Source organism: Lithobates pipiens, unplaced genomic scaffold (genome assembly GCF_037356315.1).
Source record: "Lithobates pipiens isolate NorthernLeopardFrog02 unplaced genomic scaffold, aLitPip1_a1.2 Scaffold_62, whole genome shotgun sequence".
NCBI lineage: Eukaryota > Metazoa > Chordata > Amphibia > Anura > Ranidae > Lithobates > Lithobates pipiens.
In genome coordinates this window covers 1,431,103-1,450,557 of record NW_027507884.1, presented here as the reverse complement: position 1 = coordinate 1,450,557, position 19,455 = coordinate 1,431,103, and the positions used below count along the sequence as shown (strand labels likewise).

Genomic DNA, 19,455 nt, shown 5'->3' with positions numbered 1-19,455 from the left:
GGTAACTGGTCTTCAATAAACTGTTGTGTACTTAGCTGAAACATCAATTTTTGGGTGAATAGACGTTAAACTACAGGGTTAAAGAGAAAGTAAACCCTGATGGGTGTTACTTCCTCTTTGATTCCCTGCAAAGGTAAAGCATAATGGACTACTGTGCATCGCATACTACCCCATTATGTGTCACTTACCTGACACAGGAGCCAGCGATGTCACTGCTGTCCCCTGTAGTCCGGAGCCTCCATCTTCTCGGTGGGTCTCGGTTAGGATTGCCACCTTTTTTGCAAGTCAAACCCCAACAGTTTTGCGGCTCACAGCAAATTTTTTTTTATAGTATAAACTATACATATATTTTGGTACTAATTAACATTTCTAATCATATGAACATAATAACAAGAGTCCCCCTTTACATCAGAGTTCACAGAGTTCCTACTTTACATCTGAACTTGCAGAGTTCTCTTTCACTGTAAGGGGGACTCTGATGTAAGGGAGAACTCTGGGGACTCTGACTTCAGGGATGCTCTGGGAACCCTGATTTATGGGGGAACACTGAGAACTCTGATGTACGGAGAGGACTCTGCTGTAAGGGGAAACACTGTGGCCTCTGCTGTAAAGGGTAACTCTGATGTAAGGGATACTCTGAGAACCCTGATTTGCCTTAGTGTACTCAGAGGCAGGAGGGGGAAGGGGGGAGACTTCAGTCAGAAATAGGGATGGATGGTGAGCTCACTCACCCCTTGGCAGTCAGCACCTCTCATTCAGATGGATCTGAGGCTTCAAATTTCCGGCCCCCACTTTCCTTTTCTGAGGCACAGCGCCAGGGATTGGAGTGTGGGCAGACACAGAGGGGTAGGGATGAGGGGAAGAGGTGCAGATCAGGCCTTCTCTCCTCTCCCACCTGTATGTGTTTGGGGGGGGGGGGTATGGTTTGTTAGTGCTGGCTTTGGGCAGTGTGAAAGAGAGTGTAACAGACACTCTCAGCTGCAACAACTGCAGCCAGCAACCCTGCTAGGAAGCCATAGTCCAGTCTAAATAATGTGTCCGGGTTTCAGACAGTCTGAAACCTGGACACATGATTTCAAAACCCGAACTGTCCGGGTGAATCCTGGACAGGTGGCAACCCTAGTCTCGATGGGTCTCGCTGCTCCGCCGCTGTCATTTGACGAAGCCGCGGTGACGTCACTCCCGCGCATGCGCCGTAGACAGCGGTGCCTGTGTTTTGGCAAATATCTCCTAAACCTACACATATTTCTTGGACCTACAGATAAGCCTTAACCACTTTCAGACCGGACCAATTTGCTGGTCAAAGACCAGACCACTTTTTGCGATTCGGCACTGCGTCGCTTTAACTGACAATTGCGCGGTCGTGCGACGTGGCTCCCAAACAAAATTGACGTCCTTTTTTTCCCACAAATAGAGCTTTCTTTTGGTGGTATTTGATCACCTCTGTGGTTTTTATTTTTTGCACTATAAACAAAAATAGAGCGACAATTTTGAAAAAAACGCATTATTTTTTACTTTTTGTTATAATAAATATCCCCCAAAAATATATAAAATAACATTTTTTTCCCTCAGTTTAGGCCGATACATATTCTTCTATATATTTTTGGTAAAAAAAATCGCAATAAGCGATTATTGATTGGTTTGCGCAAAAGTTATAGCATTTACAAAATAGGGATAGTTTTATAGCATTTTTATTAATAATTTTTTATTATTTTTTTTTTTTACTAGTAATGGCGGCGATCAGCGATTTTTATTGTGACTGCGACATTGTGGGGGACCCATCGGACATTTTTGACACATTTTTGGGACCATTGTCATTTATACAGTAATCACTGCTATATAAATGCAGTGATTCCTGTGTAAATGACACTGGCAGTGAAAGGGTTAACCAGTGGGTGGCAGTGTAGGGGTTAAGTGTTCCTAGGGGAGTGTTACTAACTGTGGGGGGGTTGGGCTTTCATTTAGTGTACACTGATCTCTGCTCCAATCACATGGAGCAGAGATCAGCGTCACTAGTTGCTAGGCAGAATAGACAAATGTTGTTTACACAGCATTTGTTCTATTCGGCCGCTCCGTGAGACGATCGCGGGGATGCCCACGGCGATCGAGGCAGGGCGGCATCGAATATTGGACGTACCTGTACGCCAATATGCCTGCCCGTGCCATTCTGTCGACGTACATCGTCGTGCGCTGGTCGGGAAGTGGTTAATCTAGGCTTACCCGTAGGTCAAAGTGGTTTGTAAGGGTTTACAACCACTTTAAAGCTGTTGGCTTACTCACCATTGATGACGTGCAGTCTGACTGGGTCACTTAAACCAGCAGTAAACCCGAGTGTACACTGGTACTGCCCATCGTGTGTCGTTTCTGCAAACTTAATTAACAAGCTATTTTCAAGACGTTTGTGTTGAATCTCTTCACCATCCTTGTACCAGGTATAGGTTGGGACTGCTGATGTACGCTCTGTATAAGCACAGGTCAATCTTATATTCTCTCCCGAGAAGATGGGGCTCCAGTTTGGTATGAAGGCCACCACAGGTTTACTTTCAAGTCCTAAAAAGTAACAAGTTTTACTATATTAAGTGAAGTTCCAGTTAAGAAATAAAGCTTATTGCCATCTATAAAGGTCATTATTATTATACAGGATTTATATAGCGCCAACAGTTTGCGCAGCGCTTTACAAAATGAAAGGCAGACATTACAGAAACAATCATTTCGTTTTGTCACACTCGTTATGTTAGAATGATTCGTTTTCGGAATTTATTTTGTATATTTGGATTTGTTTCATATATTCAGATTAGTTTCGTATAGTCAAATTAGTTTAATTTATTTTGGAAGATTGGCTTTATTATCTAAGGCAGCCTTTCTCAACCTTTTCAACACGGAGGAACCCTTGAAATAGTTCTCCGGTCTCGGGGAACCCCTGCTAAAAATTAGAAATCTACTCATGATACATTAGTGTGGTGGTCAGCAGGGGCGGACTGACCATTGGGGTACTTGGGCACTGCCCGAGGGCCCCATGCCACTAGGGGGCCCCATCAGGGTTGCCAGCCTCAATAAAACCAGGGACAGTATGTAAAAATCTGTATTTTTTTTTTAAATCCCAAGATTATAGCTGCCTCTCCAGTACCTTTTCAGTGTGTGTATGTGTGTCTGTGTGTGTATACTGTATGTGTGTGTATACTGTGTGGCCCCATAATCTTCTATTGCCCGGAGGCCCCATAATATTCTATTTCCCTGGGGCCCCATAATCCTCTATTGCCCGGGGGCCCCATAATCTCTTATTTCCCGAGGGCCCCATAATCCTCTATTGCCCAGGGGCCCCATAATCTCCTATTGCCCGGGGGCCCCATGAGTTGTCAGTCCGCCCCTGGTGGTCAGTGAGAGGAATGGCCCTTACACTCAGTGCTGAGACAAAGTCATCCAGTGCCCAGGGCAAAGACGGCAAAGTGCGCCCAAACTTGGGCCCATTTCACACGGGATTTCCGATCAGGTCTGTCAGTTTCTCAGGCGGACCTGATCAGAACCTCCATTCACTCCTATAGAGTCCATTACCCTTTTCTAAAAATGTCCTGCACCAAACCCATACCTCCCAACTTTTTCAGATGGGAATGAGGGACGCAGGGGCGTAACTATAGGGGGTGCAGCAGTCGCGACCGCAACTGGGCCCTGTGATGCAGGGGACCCATGCAGCCCCCTCTACATATGGCCGGCAGCAGCAGCATAGGCAGCTAGCACACACTATTACATACCCCCTCCATATCCCCCCGGGGACAGGGACCCCTTCTCACGTGGGGACAGGGACCCCCACCTCCCCTGGGGACAGGGACCCCTTCTCACATGGGGACAGGGACCCCCACCTCCCCTGGAGACAGGGACCCCTTCTCACCTGGGGGCAGTAACTTCATCTGCCCTGGAGAAAAGGACCTCATCTCTTCTGGGGACTGGGACCCAATCCTGCCTAGGGACAGTCCCCCAATGGGACACCTAAAAATGTAAAAAAATTAAAATAAATAAAAACTGCTGATACCAGTGGTGGAACTACAGGGCTCACAAAGGTCATACCTGTGACCACGCCCTGGAGTTCCACCGCCGGACTCAGAGGGAAGGGCCCTAGCTGGGGTTCAGGGGGGCCCTTCATGGTTTCTTGCATCGGGGCCCTGAAGGTTCTATTTACGCCACTGGAGGGACACCTATCAGCAAAAGTATACAGGCATCGGACAGACCCCTTGCCACGCCCCCTTAAAGTAGAACTGTACAAAAAAAAAAAAGATTGGTTAAGCCCACAACTGCTGCAGCACGTGTGAAAATGTGTGTGTTTGCAGATGTGTGGGGGTGCCTTTAACTATCAATGGCACTGCTGTGCATCTACTAAAGGACAGTCCGCTTCTTTGTCAACAAAACCACACTTTTGTGCATGATCCTAACATGCAAACGTGTGAACCTAGCCTTATAGCGGGTTCACAGTGGCGCAATGTGGTTTGGCCGCAGTGCGATTGTATGTGTGATTTGCCTGCAGTTTTAGGTGTGCTCCTGATGAATTATATTGGACTGTGCATTTTCCGAGTGTGCATCAAAGATGCAGCATGCAAGAAGTCTAATAGAACTGAATGGGAGCACACCTAAAACGGTGAGTAAACTGCATATACAATCGCGCTGTGGCCAAACCACAGCACATCAGTGTGGACCTGCTATTAACCCCCATTCACATTGACCGTGGCTTTGAAATGGGCCGACTTCACCTAAAATCGCACAATTTCAAAGCTGCGTCTCTGTACGACTTTGAAGACATCTGTGTGGCTTCATGCATAGATGTCTATTGAAGTCGCACCCTAAATCGCAAAAGTAATGCATGTACTACTTTTTCAAATTGATGCAGCAGCGCAAACTCGGCGTCAAACTGATTTGAACACTGCCATTGCCGGGAATAGGATGTGACTTGTCAAATCGCAAATTGCTCCAATGTGCATGGGTGCTAGGAGATAAGAAAAGAGAGAATCGGTGAGGAGGCTGGGGTGCTAATGAAGAGCAAAGTGACAGAGTGTATAGAATGTGCTAGGCTGCATGGTGGGGACAGGACAATTTACAAGATCTAAAAGCAAACTGGGACGGAAAGAGTGTAAGCCCCTGTACACACGGTCGGACATTTCGACAACCAAATCCGTCGGATTTTGTCCATCGGATTGTGTCCGAAACTGTTGCATACACGCGGTCGGACAAAGTTGTCGGAAAATCCGATCTTTCAGAACGTGATGAGGACTACATTCAGGCTAGTAGCCAATAGCTTTGATGTAGGAATTTGATCTGGGCATGCGTGGCACTTTGTCCAATCGAAATTCTCTACACATGATCAGAGTATGTCCTATCGGACCAGTTTGTCGGAAAATATTTTCAGCAAGTTTGAAAATTTGGTCCGATGGATATTCCAACGGCATACCACACACAGTCGGATTATCCAATGACACGGTCCGATAGGACACATTCTGACGGATTCTCCGACCGTGTGTACAAGGGCTAAGTGTCTGGAATGCTGGGCTGAGATCGGAGGCTGCATGATATGTGTAGTGAAGATTTATGGAGAGGACCGAAAATAAGAGAAGGAGAAGGGAAGAAATAAACAAGGCAGAGGAGGGAGGAGGATCGGTGCTGACTTACTCAGGGCTGGATTAACGTAGGGGCTATTGGAGCTGCAGCTCCAGGCCCCTACCTTAATATAGGCCCAGCCACCCAAAAAGGACATGAAAAGCAATGGGTCAATGGGAAGAGATCTCCCCTGGCGGGCCCTGCATTCCACATGCACTGCCGGGGCAGGGTGGTGGGATTGATAATGGGCACTGCATTAGCAGTCCTAACAGAAGCCTGGGGCACGCCAATGCAGGGCTCTTACAGTCTGGGGCTTCCAATAGTGTTAGGCCTGCGCAGCTGCACTCTTTCAGCACAGAGTGCACGCCAATGCCCTTACAGAAACTTGGCGAATCAAATGCCAGGCTTCCCTAGTGTTATGCCTGTGCGGCTGCGCACTTTTGAGTATGGGCACATGCCAGCACATGCTCTTGGAAAGCAGAAGGGTGCCCAGTAAAAGGCCCACCAAAATCCTCAGCACCAAGCACATGATGCTCTTAATCCGGCCCTGGACTAACTGTGTGATCGTGCAGGAAAGGTAGAGGGAGGTGTAGACGGGGTGGAGCGGAGATGAGCCGGACCATAGTAAGAGTAACAGGGAAGATGGTGAAGTGACCCGGTGTTCCATCATATAAGGTCCCCCATCACATAGTGTCCGCTGTGTACTGTGCATGCGCAGTACACAGCAACACAGATTCCGAAAATAGCCGAAGATGAACGGCGCCTGCGCCGTGAGTCCAGGTTCTAGCCCCACCATCCAAGTGGACATGGAGTAGGAATAAAAAAGAGCCGAGAGCAGCGAGGCCGAGCCCGAAGCGTGGCGAGCGAAGCTCGCCCGCGAGGGGCTGTCTAATTTTCCCAGCCCTATGTCCGCTTGGATGGTGGGGCTACCACCTCCACTCACGGCGCAGGCGCCGTTCAGCTTCCGAAATTTTACGAAGCTTCTTCTGCCCCGTACTGCGCATGCGCAGTACGCGGCGGACGCTATATGATGGCTGGATTGAATATGCCAGAACACCGGGAAGGAGAGAAAGTTGAGAGCAGGAGTGTGGCTTGCTGGAGGAGAGAGTGATTATTAGCAGCAGTAAATAGCAGAGATAAGGCAGAGTTGGATGAGCGGAGGAGTCCGGTAATCAGTAGATATGCGGTGAATCACTCCTTTCAGCAAGGCAGGAGCAGCTACTGAAGCTCCCAGTGCGCCCCCCTCCCCTCAGATTAAGACACCGCCCAGGGCAGTTGCCCCTCTCGCCCGCCCCTTGTACAGGCCCTGCTTACACTTGTGTTCATTGGGAAGAATTACCACTTTACAGATAGTTAAAAAGATCAATGGTGTGAGTGGGAACTTATCTGAGAGGCAGAAATTGCCCAATGCTGAAGGAACCCCTAGCAACCTCTGGTGGAACCCTGGTTGAGAATCACTGATCTAAGGACCAGGCCTATTTTTCACACTTGTTGTTTGCAAGTTAAAATCTTTTTTTTTGTTAGAAAATTACTTAGAACCCCCAAACATCACATATATATTTTTTTTCAGACACCCTAGAGATTAAAATGGCGGTTGTTGCAATACTTTCTGTCACACCGAATTTGTGATTTGTGCAGCGGTCTTGTATTTTACAATACAATTTTAAATGAAAAAATAAGACAACAGTAAAGTTATCCCAATTTCTTTTTATATTGTGAAAGATAATGTTACGCCGAGTAAATTGATACCCAAGATGTCACAGTTCAAAATTGCGCCCGCTCGTAGAATGGTGACAAACTTTGACCCTTAAAAATCTCCATAGGCGACGTTTAAAAAAAATAGCTACAAACGTTCGCAAAAAGGCCCAAACTATTGCATCATGTCATCTGCATAAAACACATAAATACAAATAAATTTTTATAATTATTTCTGATTTTGCAGAAATTCATTACTAATGTGATTTGGAGGTTCGTATCCAACCGAATCTCCGAAAAAAATTTAAATGTTGTCCGAATTTCGATTCATAATGAAATGAATCGCATATATCCAGATTATTGTGTTGTGGAGGAAACTTAATTTGTAACTCGCTCTAACGTGAAGGATTACAGGTCATAAAGGGCAAAAACCTTCTGCACAAAAAGTCTCTATTCAAATATTATATAATATCATCAAGTACATTTCTAAGTAAGGAATTTTCACTTACCTTGTGCTTGTGTCACGGAGACCACTAAAACATACAAAAAAGAGTATTAATACAAAAAAATTTATTTTTTTGTTTAATAGTTTTTCTTTTTTCTTTTTTTTTCTTTTTTTTTATAGTTTTTTTTATTTTTTTTGTACAAATGACTGTCATTTGACTTATGCTACAAAATGTGTCACTTGGGTTAGATAAACCCAAATGAGTCACACCTCATTTTGGGGTTCTGTATTCCTTACCATAAATTAATATAACAAAATATGAACCTGAGATACCTTATAAAACATCATTCCTGTTCTTGTGATAATGTTATACTAATTGCTTATTACCCTTTTTACGATGCTTGTGAGATTTCACAATTTTGTATGTTTTTTCTATAAAGTTACTTCACTTACTTACTCTATGTATGCAGTCTCAGTTTTACAAATACATATTTGATAAATGAGAAAGGATTCCCAAAGTGCTGCGGATAAGCATAAGAAGGTGGTACAGCAGAAGTATGAAAAAATATTGTGGTGCCCGGATCTACCGCACTATTAGTATACAACTATTTAGATAATAAATATAGAAATTACGAACAAGGTCATCAAGCGCCCAGGACGAAGATGCCAAATGGGCGCCCTCTTCAAAATGTATTAACATTATGTGTCAACACCTCCCCCCCCCCCCCGAAAAAAAAATGTAAGTACTATAGAGTGTATAGAGGGCTATAAGATCAGTCTTAGTGCAGTCCTGGGCCCTGCACCAGATGTGCCAATGGCTGTCAGATTGTCACTGTGCAGTGTTTGCTTACCCGCTCCCTACCCGGGTTCTTTGCTGGGATGAGATGGGGGAAGATAAAGAAACTCTGCCCAGTGGGAGTCCGGCTGTCCCGATCCAAGAGAGAGGCAGTGGATGGAGACAGATCTGGAGGGGTGAGAGAGCACAAGCCGTCCCTCCTCCATTCACTACTCCTGTCAGCTTGTAGGTAGAAACTCTCTATTCAGTGCCCCCCACCTCACATGATACCACCACGCCCAGGGCATGCCTATTCAGTATAAAGACCCTAGGACGGTGTGGTGACACTGACCCCCCAAGAGTTTGGCCTTGACCACCTGGGCTTATAGGCTTACAGAAATCCAAAGACATGCAGGTAGGTTAATTGGCTTCTGTCCAAAATTGGCCCTAGTATATGAATGGGGACCTTGGATTGTGGGCTCCTTGAGGGTAGGGACTGATGTGAGCGTGCAATGTACAGGGATAGGGAGAATTGTAGACACTCACTCAGGTTGAACTGGATGGACTGGTGTCTTTATTCAACCTTACTAACTATGAAACTATGAAACTATGAAATATGGTTGAATGAGTCTGTTTGTCAATGAACCTGGAAGACTAATGCCTCGTACACACGATCAGACTTTCCAGCAACAAAACCGTGGAATTTTGTTCGACGGTTGTTGGCTCCAACTTGTCTTGCATACACACGGTCACACAAATGTTGGCCAACAAGTACAAATGTAGTGGCGTACAAGACATAAGACAAGCCAATAAAAAGAAAGTTCAACGGTCATGTGATATCTCCGTTACAAACACTAGTTTTACAATACCGAGCGCTTCCGGCTTGGACTTGATTCCAAGCATGCGTGGACTTTTGAGCAACGGATTTGTGTACACACGATCGGAAAGTCCGACAACAAAAATTTGTTGGCGGAAAATTTGAGAACCTGCTAGCCAACATTTGAGAACCTGCTAGCCAACATTTGTTGGCGGAATGTCCGACAACAAATGTTTAATGGAGCGTACACATGGTCGGACTTTCCACCAACAAGCTCACCTCCAACATTTGTTGTTGGAAAATCCAATCGTGTATTCGGGGCATAGCTCCATATAAAGTAGACTTTCTGTCTGGGATAACGTCATCCTGAAGCCACCAAAGCTCAATCAAAATGAATGGGGTCAGAATCAAAAAAAAAAAAGCTGGGAGGAGAATATTGTTAGGTGACCTGTCAAAGTTACCTAACCAGCTCTCCTCCAGGTATTGATACAAGGAGAACTCCATAGTGCCCCACACCATAACCTATATTTTATGAATGGGCCATAAAATGTGGGCAGCAGTTATCATCTTATTATTATTATTATTATTATTATTATTTTTATTATTATTATTATTATAGAGGATTTATATAGCGCCAACAGTTTACGCAGAGCTTTACAACATGAGGGCAGACAGTACACTTACAATACAAATCAATGCAGGAGGGATCAGAGGGCCCGGCTCGTTAGAGCTTACAATCTAGAAGGGAGGGTCAAGTGGAAACAAAAGGTAATTACTGTGGTGGGTGAGCTGATGGAGAAAATGAAAAAAACTGTTGTTGGTAGGTGTGGGTAGGGTAGGCTTCTCTGAATAGAAGAGTTTTCAGGGATCGTCTAAAAGCTAATAGAGTAGAAGATAAGTGGACAGATTGAGGTAGGGAATTCCATAGGATTGGAGAGGCTTTGGAAAAGTCCTGGAGGCGAGCATGGCAGGTGACGGGGGAGCTAGAGAGCAGGAGGTCTTGAGAGGAACGAAGAGAATGAGTAGGTTGGTATTTAGAGACTAGGCTAGTGATGTAGCTGGGGGCTAAATTGTGGATGGCTTTGTAATCAGTTGCTAGTATTTTGAATTTAATTATTTGGCCGACCGGAAGCCAGTAGAGGGATAGACAGAGAGGGGTAGCAGACACAGAGGGATTGGTAAGGTGGATGAGTCTGGCAGCAGTATTCATGATGGATTGAAAAGGTGATAGACTATGTAGAGGTAAGCCAATGAGAAGGGAGTTGCAGTAGTCGAGGCGAGAGATGACCAGCGAGTGAATTGGTTAGAAAAGGTCGTATTTTGGAGATGTTGCGGAGGTTGAGTCGGCAGAATTTGGACAGTGATTGGATGTGGTGCTTAAAGGAGAATTCGGAGTCCATCAATCATAGCCCAACTGAGTATAATGGAAAGTGATATCCCCTCTCCATTCTAAATCAACCCCCTAAATCTTAAATCAAAACGCATAACAAAACACAACAAATAGGCACAGAGCTCACTAAAACGTATTGCTTCTCTTTTCCTATACAAAATAAAGTAAATTTTTTAACAAAAATGTTCACCTATTTTTAATAGTTCTATACAAAAGTAGATACACATCTACTGCACCACAAATTTCTCAAAGAAATTTGCATTTCGGGGGGGAAATATACCACATGCAAAAATATTAGCCGGTAATACTTTTTCAAATGGCACGCAGTTAGTAATAATTATGTAAAGACATAGATTAAACCATATTTGGTTGTACGTATTCATTGAGTTGGGATCATGCAACAGAAGCTCTCAGACCAGCTTTACTCAACCTTTTCAACACAGAGGAACCATTGAAATAACTTTCCAGTCTCAAGGAACCCCTGCTAAAAATGACTAAAGCCGCATACACACGTAGCGGTATGTCCGACGTAGGGGAAAGACCGCTCATTTCGAGTGCGTCTCCAGGTAGGCGGGGCCCGCGAAGGAGACGTCGCTGGCCCCGCCGCCTGGTATGGACATAAAGGGGAACCTCAACGCCGAAAAAAATCGGCGTGGGGGTCCCCCCCAAGTCCACAACAGACCCTTGTCCGAGCACGCTACCCGGCTGGCCAGGAAAGGGGGGGCTAGCGAGCGCCCCCCCCCCCCCCCTCCTGAGCCGTACCAGGCCGCGTGCCCTCAACATGGGGGGTGACTTGGGGAAGGGGTGGCCATGCGGCCCCCCACCCCAAAGCACCTTGTCCCCATGTTGATGAAGACAAGGGCCTCTTCCCGACAACCCTGGCCATTGGTTGTCGGGGTCTGCGGGCGGGGGGCTTATCGGAATCCGGGAGCCCCCTTTAATAAGGGGGCCCCCGGATACCGGCCCCCCACCCTATGTGAATGAGTATGGGGTACAATGTACCCCTACCCATTCACCTGTAAAATAAAAGTACAAAAAAAACACAACACACGAGATAAAATACTTTATTGCACAGCTCCGGGGGTCTTCCGTCTTCGGGGGTCTTCTCGCCGGACTCCTCCGCTATCTTCTTGTAGCTCTTTTGCTAGCGGAGGAGTCTGGCTTTCTTCCTCGCCGCCGGCCTCTTCTTCCGACTTCGGGGGTCTTGTCCCCCTCTTCAATTCTTCTGCCAGGCCACCGCGCCTTCTTATAGCTCTTTTACAGGCGGTGGCCCGGTCTTCTGTCGCCGCCGCCGCCTTCCGCTCTTCTGTTCTTCTCTTCTTCTTCTTCTCCAGGAGATGTTGACTCGACAATCTCTCCGGCCGCAATGCCAGGGACATGCTGTGCTGCCACTTATAAAGGGACAAGAGGCGGTGTCACATGGGTTTATGTCACATGGGTTGGTCACATGGGTTGATGTCACATGGCGACAGTCCCAGCATCCTCCGGGACTGTGACATCGTAAGGGGGCGGGGTCACCATGTGACACCAACCCATGTGACATAAACCCATGTGACACCGCCCCTTGTCCCTATATAAGTGGCAGCGCAGCGCGTCCCTGGCATTGCGCCCAGAGAGATCGTCGAGTCAACATCTCCTGGAGAAGAAGAAGAAGAGAAGAACAGAAGAACGGAAGGCAGCGGCGACAGCGACAGAAGACCGGGCCACCGCCTGTAAAAGAGCTATAAGAAGGCGCGGTGGCCCGGCAGAAGAACCGAAGAGGTGGACAAGACCCCCGAAGTCGGAAGAAGAGGCCGGCGGCAAGGAAGAAAGCCGGGCTCCTCCGCTAGCAAAAGAGCTACAAGAAGATAGCGGAGAAATCCGGCGAGAAGACCCCCGAAGACGGAAGACACCCGGAGCTGTGCAATAAAGTATTTTATCTTGTGTGTTGTGTTTTTTTTGTACTTTTATTTTACAGGTGAATGGGTAGGGGTACATTGTACCCCATACTCATTCACATAGGGTGGGGGGGCGGTATCCGGGGGCCCCCTTATTAAAGGGGGCTCCCGGATTCCGATAAGCCCCCCGCCCGCAGACCCCGACAACCAACGGCCAGGGTTGTCGGGAAGGGTCTGTTGTGGACTTGGGGGGGACCCCCACGCCGATTTTTTTCCGTCGCTGGGGTTCCCCTTTAAGTTCTCCTTCGCGGGCCCCGCCTACCTGGAGACCCGTTTAAAATGAGCGGACTTTTCTCCGGGCGGGAAAAATCCGCTCATTTCAAAAGTACGGCGGACTGGCATACACACGGCCAGATTGTCCGCCGAAATGCGAGTCCGGCGGGAAGATTGGAGTGCAACACGGCATTCTAAGTCCGCCGTACTTTCGGGTCAAAAAAGTATGCCGGAGGCTACACACGGGGGGATTGTTTGGCGGACTTGAGTTTGCTGGACTTTTCCACCGGATTGTTTGATCGTGTGTATGCGGCATAAGTCTACAACTCATGATACATTAGTGTGATGGTCAGTGGGACTAATGCTCACCCTCACTGAGAGGACGTACCCCCTTACAGATAGCTAAAAAGATCAATGGTGTCACTGGAAACTTATCCGAGAGGCAGAAATTCTAATTTCTCAAGGAACCCCTAGCAACCTTTGGAGGAACCCTGGTTGAGAAGCCCTGTCTCAGACAGTGCACAAAGGCAACATCTGGCCATACAGTATAGTCATCCATAGTAACCAATCAGATCTCAACTTTTATAGGTTTAGCACTATCAGAAGAATGAAAGATGGCTGCTGACTGGTTGGTAAGGGCTAGTGTGGACTGTAGTTTGGTTTTTAATTGACTAATATGGGTGGATTTACTAAGACTGGAGAGTGCAAAATCTGGTGCAGCTGTGCATGGTAGCCTATCAGCTTCTAACTTCAGCTTGTTCAATTAACCACTTCCAGACCGCTGCACGCCGATATACGTCCTTACTTTGAGGATGGATATCATAGCTGCCATAACCCCCGTATCCTCTTGTTCGGCCGGCGGTCCGCTACAAGATAAAAGTGGTCTCTTCAGAGGTTTCGCCGCAAGATCACTTTTATCAGCAGCGGGAGAGGGGCCCTCCTCCCGCCGTGCTCCGGTGCCCTCCGCCCCTTACCAGAGCCGTCGGCAGTGGCGGAGGCGATACAGTCCTTCTCCAGGCTAGACATGGAGACGAGTGAGGGGAAGATGGCCCCCACCCGCCTCCATGACACTGCAGGGCGGAAGCGACGTCAAAACGTCACTTTCGCCCATAACTCTTAAAGGGTCATTTAAAAAAAAAAAAAATTCAAATGACAATTTTTTTTAATATATATATATATATATATATATATATTTTATTGCATTTTAGTGTAAATATGAGATGTGAGGTCTTTTTGACCCCAGATCTCATATTTAAGAGGTCCTGTCATGCTTTTTTTCTATTACAAGGGATGTTTACATTCCTTGTAATAGAAATAAAAGTGGCACAATTATTTTTTTTTAAAAAACATTGTAAAAAAAAATTTAATAAAAAGGTAAAATAATTAAGACAATTTTTTTTTTTTTTTTTAAACGCCCTGTCCTGCCAAGATCATGTGCAGAAGTTAACATATATTTAAGTAGTACCCGCATATGAAAATGGTGTTCAAACCACACATATGAGGTATCGCCGCAATCGGTAGAGTGAGAGCAGTAATTGTAATTGTAACTTAAAACATGCAACGTGTATAATTTTTTAAACATCGCCTATAGAGGTTTTTAAGGGAAAAAGTTTGTCGCCATTCCACGAGCGGGCGTAATTTTGAAGCGTGACATGTTGGGTATCAATTTACTCTGCGTAACATTATCTTTCACAATCTAAAAAAAAAATTGGTTAACTTTACTGTCTTATTTTTTAATTTAAAAAAAGTTTATTTTTTCCCAAAAAAGTGCGCTTGGAAGACCACTGCGCAAATACGGTGTGACAGAAAGTATTGCAATGACCGCCATTTTATTCTCTAGGGTGTTCGAAAAAAATGCATAATGTTTGGGGGTTCTACGTAATTTTCTAGCAAAAAAAAAAATGTTTTTAACTTGTACACAACACATCTAAAAAAGAGGCCTGGTCCTTAATTGGTTAAGCTTTGACAAAAAACCTGCAAGCTGATTTGTTTCTGCACCAGATTTTGCACCCACCAGTTTTAGTAAATCAGCCCCATAGAGTCTGTCGGTCTATATTATTACAAATGTTGCTGTAAATGTATAATAAAAAAAAAAAAAATCTACAAGGTCCTCTTCCGCTGGTACTGGGTCAGGACCCAAATTGCCAAATCAAGTCCATCATACAATGCCAGATGTTTCTGAGGTTGTGGCCAACGTATAGATGAAATCTATATTTGGTGCTCCTGCCCCCGCCTGGTGAGATTTTGGTCAAGGGTCATCAGACTCTTGTATACTCTTTTTCATGCCAAATTAGCCATGCTTCATTGTCCGATCCTGGGCCTGTTTTCCTACCAAGAGGAAATGGCCACCTACCTATTTATTACAGCCAAACCCGTAATTGCTAGAGCCTGGAGAAAAAAACTACTGTCTTGTTTGCAGAGGTGAAGAGCATCTTGATGACCCTCATGGTCAATGAGAAAGTTGACCAGTATCCCCCACGATCCCCATGCTAAATATCTTAAGGGGTGGTCCCTGTGGTGGTCTTATGATCTTACAACCCAGCATCCGACCAACTTGGGGCTTCCCATCTGATGCCATCCTCTCCCCAGCCCTTGGGGGGAACTCTCTCTTCTCTTGCTTGTTCTCTCTTCTCTTCTTTTTTTCTTCCCCTCCTCCCTCCTTCCTAAATATTTTTTTATTGATATTTATTTATTTGTCTTGTTTGTCCCCCCTTTTCAGTGGACCCGTCCACTCCCTGCACCCATCCTAGCCCCTGGACCTAAAGGACCATGACATGTGAAGGACCTAACCCCCAGTCACTTCCTCCACCCGTTAACCATAATATCTAACCCTCTCCAAATCCCCTCACAAATGACATGACAAGATTTTGGATTAAATGGCCTTGATGGCCTTTTATTAACAATTACTTTGAGATTAAATAAACATTTAAAATAACTCATAACCAACTTTTTGTACTTTTGGGGTCTTTGAGGGGAACCCCACCCCACTGGTCACTGCGACAAACTTCTTTTTACTTTAGGCCTCCAGTCGCAAACCCCCGGACCCGGAGACGGTACTCAACTTTCGCAGTGACCCACCTTTTACCCCTTCCAGGTTAACCCCTTGTTAACCAGAAAGTACCTGATAACCCCATCCACAGATGGGTACCAACCATGTTATCCCCATACCACAGATGGGTACCAACCATGTTAACCCCATACCACAGATAGGTACCACCATGTTAAACCCCATACCACAGATGGGTACCAACCATGTTAACCCCATACCACAGATGGGTACCAACCATGTTAACCCCATACCATATATGGGTACCAAGCATGTTAACCCCATACCACAGATGGGTACCAACCATGCTAACCCCATCCCACAGATGGGTACCAACCATGTTAACCCCCATACCACGGATGGGTACCAACCATGTTATATATGCATATAACATCCATATTCTCCTCCTTCAAAGATCCAACCACTGCCATGGGCTGTCCGTACCGCCCCTATTATTATCAACGATACTCGGGAGGGTGGGTGGGCATCTTTTCCTCCACCGCTCACTACTGACATCACTCCCCTTCCTGCCTAATAATTTTCTAACCCGAGCGCCTCCCCTGCTCCGGCCACTCCCCTTTTCTTAAAGGAGACAAATTATTTTCCTTACAAGCATGACTGTGCTGTCCACACCTGTCATGCCGTCCCTACGCTTATTCTTTTCTCTCCTTCTGCTCCGGGACTCTCTGGCACCCTGTGTTTGTCCCCCAGCCTCGATCAGGAGGACATTGTACACCTATGAGCATGTTCTGTTTGTAGCCTTCTATGGCTGTTAATCGTGCTTACTGTTTATATCCCCCCCCCCCCCCCGCGTGGGATTTCTATGGCTGTAATTGTCTATTCGCTTCAATAAAAAATATTGAAATATTGTACCAGAAAATAAATAAAAATTCAGTTTACTTACAGAACAGCATGAATAATTCCAGATACATGTTGACTCGTCAATGAGCATACAAAAAAAGCAAGGCGTCTTAAATGGACGAGATAAAATCTTGGCAACTTCCTTTCTTTTAACAAGAAGGAGTGAGGTAAAGAAAACTTCTATTGCAATACCAAGGACGTGTATGAGAAATCTGTTGCAATCTGCAGGTTGAATATTTTGCTTGCTATTATACGTTGGTATTTCCCCTTAAAATGGGTATAAAATATGGGCAATACTCTCTCAAATGCTGCCCCTATCCACTCTGCTCACTGTATTATTTTGAGTATTTCATTATATTAAGTGAGTTAAAGTGGTTGTAAACCCTTACAAACCACTTTGACCTACAGGTAAGCCTAGATTAAGGCTTACCTGTAGGACCAAGAAATATCTCCTAAACCTACACGGTTTAGGAGATATTTGCCGAAAGACAGGCACCGCTGTCTACGGTGCATGCGCCGTAGACATCGGCGCGCAGGCGCACTGAGCGCGCCGCTGTCAACGGCGATATGCCGCGAGTGGCGGCTCCCGTGTGCATGTGTGGGAGTGACGTCATCGTGGCTTCCTCGAATGACAGCGGTGGAGCGGCGAGACCCACCGAGAAGATGGATGCTCCGGACTACAGGGGACAGCGGTGACTTCGCTGGCTCCTGTGTCAGGTAAGTGACACATAATGGGGTAGTATGCGATGCATAGTAGTCCATTATGCTTTACCTTTGCAGGGAGACAAAGAGGAAGTAAACTCATCAGGGTTTACTTCCTCTTTAAAGTGATATTAAATAATATTCTTATTCTCAAAAAAAAATCCATTACTTAACCATTTAACCACTGGGTACATAAACCCCCTTCCTAACCAGACCAATTTTCAGCTTTCGGTGCTCTCACACTTTGAATGACAATTACTCATGCAACACTGTACCCATATGAAATGATTGTCCTTTTTTTTCCACACAAATAGAGCTTCATTTTGGTGGTATTTAATCACTGCTGGGTTTTTGTTTTTTTTTGCACTATAAATCAAAAAAGTCTGATTCGTTAAAAAAAAATTCTATGTTTCTGTTAAAATGTATGGGTCCTAACCATGTTATATATATATATAACAGCCATATTCTCTTCCTCCAAAGACCCACCACTGCCGGGCTGTCCTGACAGCCCCCCTAGATACAAACCAAACTTCGGGAGGGTTCTCTTTCTCCTCCGCTCTAGACTGACGTCACTTCCCCCCTTATCCTCCACTTACTTCCTCTTGGGGCCTCCCGTCTCCAGACCACCCCCCCCCTTTCTTAAAGGGGACAACCTCTACCTTGTCCCCTTGCCTGTATACTGTCCAGCCCTGTCATGCCGTCCCTCCATCCATTCCCCTTTCTGTTCTTTTACTACGGGACTCCCTTTAATAAGAATTTATTTATTTTTTCCAATGTAAGGGAACTCCTTTCTTAGGCCCCTTGCACATGGGCACTGTCTGGAGGCAAAAACAGTGATTTTTAACTCTCCCCAGACACCCAAAAACGGGCAGTGGACGCCTGACAGTCCCATACATGTTGACAAAAACAATAGGGCAATTTGCTTTGGATCGGGGACATCACCTACCTACCCCATAATGTTGAATGGGGCTGCACCGCGACTGTGACGCAACTGCATCCAATGGGCGTGGTTGCGGCTTGGTCTCACTTCAAACAGGCCCATGGGAAGCAACTTATTGCTTCCCGATGACCTGTTAATCATGAATCAGCCACTGTTAACAATGTGATGTAGTCAGCAGCTAGACCCATGTGAAAGAGGCCTTAGGCAGTTGTCATCAAAATACAGAAGGGTCCATATTGGAAGAATTTCCTGCTATACCTGTTCTCGATACAACTCACAATTCTCACTGTTTGACTTTGGATACAGATTTGCTTTCATGACTATAACTAACCTGGGACTATAGTGGCAACCTAATGACAATTTTTTATTATTATTCACTTTTCTGTAATTGCAAATTGTAGCTGCCAGAATCCTTGGCCCATAATACTGTATGCCATTAGACCTCATGGAAAAGAATAAGCCAACATGTAGGCAGGTGCAGTTAGCTACTTTGCCACTAGACAGCTCTGTACCTGAATAGTGTCTGGTTACAGTATGTATGGTTATCAGGTGCTAGGCCCTTTTAGGTAGAGCCCTTCTGCAGTAATGTCATGGATGAGTCAGTGCCCACTTATAAGCCAGGTTGGGAGGAGCTCTAGGACAGCCAGGGCCGTCTTTAAGGCAGGGCAAAAGGGGCAGCTGCCCTGGGCCCTGTCATTGTTGTGAGGCCCAAAACAACTGCCTCATACTTGCCAACTATCCAGGTTTAAATTCCCTTGTCCCTTGAAGTTTTAGTCATGTGCTGTGTCCTGATATCTCAGTGTGAAGAGCTGGTACTAATGCTGCCCAGCTCTGCCATATTGTTGTGTACAGATGACTCACCTGCAAACCCTGTGTTTACATGTAAATAACCGGCATTTGTATATAAAAAGCGGCGACAATACTAAGTAAATAGCTGCGGCCGGTGGCATTTATGTGTAAATAAAGGTGGCATTCCTATGTATATAATGCTCCCCTGCTGTGAGGAGGTGATGTGCTGTAACCTCTAGCAACTAATCAGTGATCCGTAATGTGT

The 19,455-nt window shown here is 45.8% G+C and overlaps 1 protein-coding gene across 1 annotated transcript in view; it reads right to left on the bottom strand.

Annotated features, from left to right (window-relative positions):
* LOC143958874 (Fc receptor-like protein 5) overlaps positions 1 to 16,859 on the bottom strand; it is a 43,455-nt gene extending 26,596 nt beyond the window's left edge. Inside the window, exons 1-3 of the mRNA XM_077467856.1 lie at positions 16,803 to 16,859; positions 7,785 to 7,808; positions 2,281 to 2,550 (exon numbers count right to left, since the gene is read on the bottom strand). Coding sequence (XP_077323982.1) covers positions 2,281 to 2,550; positions 7,785 to 7,808; positions 16,803 to 16,830 — 322 coding nt within the window. The 5' untranslated portion in view covers positions 16,831 to 16,859. The remainder of the gene's footprint in view (positions 1 to 2,280; positions 2,551 to 7,784; positions 7,809 to 16,802) is intronic.
* Positions 16,860 to 19,455: the final 2,596 nt, after the last annotated feature.